At 40.4% G+C, this 7,631-nt stretch overlaps 1 protein-coding gene across 1 annotated transcript in view; it reads left to right on the forward strand.

The window, feature by feature from the left end:
* Positions 1–225: 225 nt before the first annotated feature.
* LOC113581438 (uncharacterized) overlaps positions 226–7,631 on the forward strand; it is a 23,197-nt gene continuing 15,791 nt past the window's right edge. Inside the window, exons 1-2 of the mRNA XM_027016586.3 lie at positions 226–595; positions 5,099–5,159. Coding sequence (XP_026872387.1) covers positions 515–595; positions 5,099–5,159 — 142 coding nt within the window. The 5' untranslated portion in view covers positions 226–514. The remainder of the gene's footprint in view (positions 596–5,098; positions 5,160–7,631) is intronic.

Raw genomic sequence — 7,631 nt, forward strand, 5'->3', positions numbered from 1 at the left:
TGTGTGTGTGTGTGATGTACCAAACAATGTTCAGGATGGACTCTAGTCAAGGGTGAGACTAAAGAGGTTCTCATCTGTTAAAAGATGAGCACAAGCTGAAGCAGCCAATAGGGGACGAGCTGTGTGGTGGATTGGTCTATTAGAGAGGGGAGGAGGGGAGGGGAGGGGAGGAGGAGGGCTTAAGCGGCAAACAAGAAAGCGAGACAGAAAAGGGGGCGTGGCAACAGTGCGTCTGACAGCGTTCTTTTACCGCAGCGGAGAGAGGCAGAATGACCGGAACATAAAGGACCGAGTCTGTACTCCAAACACAAGCCAAGACGAGAGAAAGAAAATCATTTATACCTCACATTTCTTCACACAAATCCTTCTCTTGCATCAGCTTGCTCTCACTTCATCCTCCTCTGTTTGTCCTCGGTCTTTCAATCCTCCCTTAGTCTCTCTCTCTCTCTCTCTCTCTCTCTCTCTCTCTCTCTCTCTCTCTCTCTCTCTCTCGGCCTCATTTTCTATTGCGACTATGGAAACCGGGAGCCCGCGAAAAATTCAGTTTACTGTCCCTCTCCTGGACTCTCATTTGGACCCGGCAGCAGCTGAGCAGGTAAGTTCATCTGTGTGTGTCTGCATGAATCATGAGATTTCTAAAGGAGAGTGCTGAAAAAAATCTTTTAGCGCTGACAGAACAGCAGCTGATGATGACGTTTCCTTGCATTTATGTATTGCTTAAATGAACAAATGGATACAAAATTAAATAATTAGTTTGAATTGGATGTAAAATGTAAAGGCTACGTGGCAGCTGTGTCTCTCTGTCTATCTCTCTCCTTCTCAGTCTCTTTCTCCCTCTCCTGCAAAAAGCGCAATTTTTTTTTTAATGGAGATGTTTCTATTTTAAGGCTATGCACAACTAAACACGTCTTTCCAGCTCTGTGCATTTGTGATGGTGAGCTGTATGTCGTTTCTGATTTATGTCTTTTCTGTCCTATAAAATATAAATATAATTTCTTAATTCTCAATAAATATCTAATATCTAGTATAGAATATTTCACAGTAAATTCGGCTGTTTTATTCTGCATTCAAAATGAATGCTTTTGTGTAGTATGACATTATTATATAAAGCAGTTCAGTTTTACTTTATATAATGACTAATACAACATTTTCTTTTAGCTGCTTCCATTATGTGTAACAACAACAATAGCAACAACAACAACAACAACAACAACAACAACAACAATAATAATAATAGTCTATAATTATGGACCTCTTTTCAGCTTGCATTGCTTTTCTTCTATAGAATATGATTCCAAAGTTTAATCCACCAACTATATTTATACACAATCCAATGGATTGCTTTGGAAAGCTGTAGCATAAAAGAAATACCTTTGTAATATATTCTTTGTTTCTTTCTTTCATTTTTAAGGAAAGAGAAAAGTTGACAAAAGCAGTTTTTTGGCAGCTGGCGCTTGTTGGAATATGCATCGATAAATGGCTTTTTAAATCAGTTGCCATGAGGGGCTTGTGTAGGTGTCATACAGTCTTCTCAATACCTTTAGTAAAGTGTTACTGCAAATGACATATCCAAGGGTACGGAGCATATAAAGGGAGCAAGCAAGAACTTGTCCTTGAGTTTACCATGTTTTACAATTCTAGCATACATATGGACACATGTACAGATAAAGCGGTTGCATAGTTGATTATTACTTGCTCAATTCATTCTTACTTCCTTGTAAAAACATAAACAGATTTAGAAATTATATACAAAGATGAAATTGGATGAAATGTGACGGCATTGCCATCTGATTAAGACATGTATAAAGTGTAAAAAGACTTGAAGGGTCAATGATTTTCCTAGAGAAATGAGGATATTAATGAGAGAAACTAGACATGTTAAAAGAGGGAGCAAGTGAGTATCTTTCACAAGCTTAATAGCCTAGACGGTAACCCTAACCCTAACCCTAACAGCCTAGGCAGTAACCCTAACCCTAACCCTAACCCTAACAGCCTAGACACTAACCCTAACCCTAACCCTAACCCTAACAGCCTAGAGACTAACCCTAACACTAAACCCTAACCCTAACAGCCTAGGCAGTAACCCTAACCCTAACCCTAACCCTAACAGCCTAGACACTAACCCTAACCCTAACCCTAACAGCCTAGACACTAACCCTAACACTAACCCTAACCCTAACCCTAACAGCCTAGACACTAACCCTAACCCTAACCCTAACAGCCTAGGCAGTAACCCTAACCCTAACAGCCTAGGCAGTAACCCTAACCCTAACAGCCTAGGCAGTAACCATAAACCTAACCCTAATAGCCTAAGCAGCAACCCTAACTGTAACCCTAATAGCCTAGCCAGTAAAACTGTCCTGAATCCTGGTGGTCTTGGATCTCAAATGTAATAGTTATGGTACCATTTAATAGTTGGCAGTAGTGTGTCAGTTGATTGGGAATGTCTACGATCTTTAATAATATTGTGTGCTCTTCTGTGAACTGTTGTGTGAGAAATAGCCAGCCTGGTGATGGGTTAGGGTTAGGGTTAATTAGGGTTAGGGTTAGGGTTAGTCTTCACCGGTGTGAACACCATGAGATGTTGAAGCTTAGGGTTAGGTTTACGGCTAGTGAGAGTTAGTTAGGGTTAGGGTTAGTCTTCGCCGGTGTGAAAACCATGAGACGTTGAAGGTGCTTATCATCTCCACGCCTGAATTACAACCATACAGCAGTATGTTTTGTATTCTTTCTTACATCCACAATCATTTATCTTGTTTTGCTATTCTTACAGCGTTTCACTAAGTCTGCTGCTTAGTCCAGCTGGTACTCTGTAGTTAGTACTCTGATCCAGAGTAATCAGAGCCTATTCGCCACACTGGTCTCCCTGCAGCTCAACAGATTCCTGGTGTTCAGTCTTTGTTCAGTATTCTGGTGAAAGACAGGGCTGGTATTTCTGGTAGAGACCTCAGGCACTGTCTGTCTGGTCCCTCTCTCCTGCCCCTTGAGCTTTTCTGTAGCCTTTATTTGTTCATTTCCCTCATGAATTCCCTCAGCTCCTCTCCAGAGTTCCCTCAGCTCCTCTCCAGAGTTCCCTCAGCTCCTCTCCAGAGTTCCCTCAGCTCCTCTCCAGAGTTCCCTCAGCTCCTCTCCAGTGTTCCCTCAGCCCCTCTCCAGAGTTCCCTCAGCTCCTCTCCAGAGTTCCCTCAGCTCCTCTCCAGAGTTCCCTCAGCTCCTCTCCAGAGTTCCCTTAGCCACTGTCCAGAGTTCCCTCATCCCTCTGGCTTATCTTGCCTCTCTTTTTTCTTTCGGTCAGTTTTTGTTTTGTAAAACATGTTATAATGATATTTAATCTTGTTTAGTTTAAATCAGTGCTCAATCTTTAACATAATAAAATAATATGTTTTGATCGTATTTCCTTGTTATGTCAATGCTGTGAATTTCATACAATATAAACTGAATAGTCTTGTTCTACTAAAGTAAAGCTAGTGCTTCTCTTATTGATCAGGCTTCACTATCATGTAGCTGAGAAATAGACCTCAGTTCATAGAGGTCTGCCATCCTGTAAACTAATCTCCTGCATGCCAAAACATTGTTCTTTGCAATTGTTAGTTTTAGCCACAGCTAACAATAAATGTTAAACCTGAAGTCTCTGGGATCTCTTGTTTATACATATTTTAACATAGGGGAGGAAGTCCTCAAATGTTACACTTGGAAAAATAAGATACTTAAATGTAGGCAATGGTTGATAAGTTAAAATGTGACTATTGAAAAAAAAAAATCTCACAAATATGTGTGTTAATTTGTTAATAGCCCCCATATTTGCAAGTTCTAAGCACCAAGAATCTGGAGAACATAGACGAGTTTTTTTTTTTTACTCGTAGCTTATTCGATATCTAGCGACCTACTACACAGAGGCACTGAAACCTCTCATGCATCCATAATTTTCAACAGTGGATTTCAATCAATGAGCAGAAATTTTTTTTTTAGGAAGTTCAACAAAAACAGAACAGAAGTAATAGTGAAAGGAACAGGCAGGACTAGGGACAAGAATGTTGTGTTAATAAAACCAAAACTTTGCAAACACTAATGGGAACACTTAGAAGTTAGAAGTATATAGATTAACAAGGGCTGAAACAGCCACAGGGAAATAATGTTAAGGAGCATGGAGCACAGAGAGTGCAGAGGTAAAAAAACACACACAGAAACCAGACAGCACAGGCAGGCACTACACTAGGACTTCTCTCTACAAACCATTGAACCCAAGTGCATAATTCACAGAAATTTTATAAACAAATCAGCGCTTGTAAAATCATTCCAACTATGAACAATAGCTAAATAGCTAATAGCTAATTAAAAATCCCTTCTCTCCTCCAAAGACCTTGAAACATTTATTCATGCATTAATTCAGTCCCACCTGGACTACTGTAATTTACTGTATAAGAGGGCTACACAGTCACATCTCTACATTTCAAAATGCTGAAGCCAGTTCTTCAGCAATTCGTGGAAGAGAGATCATATTTCCTCCATACTTGCTTCAGTTTAGAATTGATTATAAGGTTATTTTTAAGGTTTGCTTTAAGGTTTGTTTTTAAAGCTCATGGGTTAACACAACCCTACACCTCTGATCTTCAATAACACACAACAGTCTGGTTTCTTAGATCTTCTAAACAATTGCTCTTGTCTGCGCCATGATTCTTGCTAAAGATGAAAGTAGATCCTATCTTCTCTGTGGCTGCTCCCAGACTAAAACATTTTAAATCTGTTAATTAGACCCCCTGTCATTACTTTTACATTTCAGCTTAAAACATCAGCTCATTTTGTTTATGTTTTGTCTGAGTGCAGTGCTGTTTTTGAGTTTGAAATTTTAGTAGCTTTGCATTTGTTTTACTTTTTTAACTGGATGTAAAGCTCTTTGTTCAACTTTGGTTCTTTTTAAATGTGCTATATAAACAAACACAACTAAATGACTATAAATCTTTTTGTCGAGTGTTTATATTAAGCATTCCCAAAATGTCACATAGTAAACAGAATATGTGTTTTTGAAAAACTCATTCGTCAAATATCAAGACATCAAATCCATACACTGATCACATGTCTGCTGTTCTCTGTTGTATAGATCAGGAGAAGGCGGCCAACTCCTGCAACGCTGGTAGCCTCCAGTGACCAGTCCTCTCCAGGTAAACCACAGGTTCTTTCCATTTAGAGTCACCAGATATTATTTGATGTGTCCTTTATGGTAGATCATCAAGTGTGTAATTCTCTATATATTTACATACACTGATAAGTATCTGTGGATATTCGCCTGGATTCCTCCTGGAATTTTGAGTATATCAGCAAAGTCAGGAGTTCTGCTTTATAAGTCAGGACTCAGGAGTGTTGCTTTTTGAGTCAGGAGTCAATAGTGTGGCTTCATAATTCAGGATTTAGTAGTGCTGCTTTATGAGTCAGGAGTCAGGAGTACTGCTTTGTGAGACAGGAATCAGGAGTCAGGAGTACTACATTATGAGTCAGGAGTCAGGAGTACTGCTTTATGAGTCAGGAGTCAGGAGTCACAGCCCAGTTATTTTCTCTTTCTCCTTCCTTTCTCATTTCTGTATGGTGGGATGTGTAAGATGTCCTACAGGGATTAAAGGAGCTGACGGCAGTCTTGTTCTGTTTTATTTGTATTTTTTTAAAACTGACTGTGTAATTTTTTTTAAACTGACTGTGTAATTGAGAAAATTCCTAAAGCAGTGTTATATCATTCATATCTAAGATTAATTATCTGTATGATGATAAGTTTTAGTTTTGACAACATTTACTTTATTCTTTTTCATATGGAACAAAATTGTAAATATTACATCTATTTGATAGAAATGTAATTTATTGTCATTCATGATATAAGAATCATTGAGCATATGCAGTTACATTTTATTCATTTCCATCTCCATACCTATCACATACACTGGTATTATTTGATTAGTTCTTAAAACCCAATATTTATTTTTAATAATACATGATGAATCCCAGAATCCACATTATTGCAGCATTCTTTTTGTTTTGCCATGAGCATGAAGAGTATGAATTAATTAGTATCAGATTCCAACCAGAAAGATTAATCAAGGCACACTTATCCTGCTGAACCTGCAATACCTTCAACCAAAGTACAGCACAGCACAGGATTCTGGGGCTCCAAGATCCTGAGTGGAGGAGTAACCCACTGGATTACCAATCCATGTGGCAGGATGCTGGAGTTAAGGAGATCCCATACTTAAATTCAGCGTAAAAAAAAAAGCATACAGTTACATCGGCTCTTTGAGTCAGGGATAGATGATTACCACCCAAGTGTGCTTGCAAACCGTCAGGATCTCTGGACCCAACCTTTCTCTCTAAGAGGGCAGTCAGGACTATTTTCCACCAGGGTTTCAGGGGGTTAAGTTGGTAAATCTGGAGTGCATTGTCCTGTCCATTTTTCAGACCTCATTTTCGACCTTCCCCACCTGCCGTGTGACCTCAAGGGTCCTTGCTACTTGGCCAGTAATTTGAGGTGCTCTCGGTATCATAAGGAGATGAACTAATTAGCACCCTGAGCATGATGCACAACACCTACGCACATCTCCTCAGATGCCAGGCCAGTAAAAGTGGCCCTTGAGGCTTAATGTTTTATTTTGTGCTAGGTGACTGGCCAGGGGGCTGTGAGCCATGTGGAACAGCTTTCCATGTGGCTGTGTGGCACAAAATCCTGAGAGCTCACTTCCTCTGTTTGAATGTTGCTTGTCACTTTACACAAATGGTCATTAATAAGTGAGAAATGGGGGTAGCACAGTGGCACGTATCGGTCAACTCTCTGTCTGTCAGTTACACTGACCTACCAGTGCGTCCACCATGGGTCGAACTGTCTGGTCTTGACATACAGTTTCCCTTTCAATGTTGTTCTCCAGAGAACCAGAATCCCCCGGGGCATTCTCGGGTTAGTCCAGCTGCTTGGAGGTCAGCAGGTGGTTCAGAGGCAGCAGTCGTAGGTGGTTGTTGTGGCGCTGCCTCGAGACTTGGTGATCCTCAGCCTGATCCGTAGTGAGAGCTTCAGAGTGCTCGTGGTGCAGGTCAATGAGCTCTTGATGTTATGCAAGCAGCATGCTGACTAATGACTTGATTACTTCACTTGCTGGGAAGACCTCCCTTTATCCCCTGTGTTTCAGTACCACTGTGATACTGGCTGTATGGAAGGAAGGGTCAGAGGCAGGATTGGGGAGAGAGAGCAGTAGTGAATTTAATTTATTGCAAAAGAACAAGACAATGAACTGAAACAAAGAGGAAAAAGCACCATCGTAATTATATCTTCTCAAAACATATCTTGTCACCAAACACACACAGTCCCAAGCTCGCTCAGTGCCTGGGTTCTCTCTCTCTCTCTCTCTACATCAGGTAGCCTACTGAAAGAGGAACAGTGTTTAAATAGGTGATCCAGAATTAGGTGCTGATGTGCCCAATTTCAATCAGCTACTGAATTACTGACAGACGCTCTGTCCTGCAGACGATGCTCCACCATGTCTCCAAAGCTGCTACAATGAGATTATAAGGTCATTTGGTAGAAGAAAATTGATAGAAAAGATAGTGTGGAATAGGGGAGAATGGGGGTTACAGCATGCTGGGCTCTAGTGGCTCAGGGG

The sequence above is a fragment of the Electrophorus electricus genome, chromosome 22, assembly GCF_041902795.1.
Source record: "Electrophorus electricus isolate QZ-2024a chromosome 22, ASM4190279v1, whole genome shotgun sequence".
Taxonomy (NCBI): Eukaryota; Metazoa; Chordata; class Actinopteri; order Gymnotiformes; family Gymnotidae; genus Electrophorus; species Electrophorus electricus.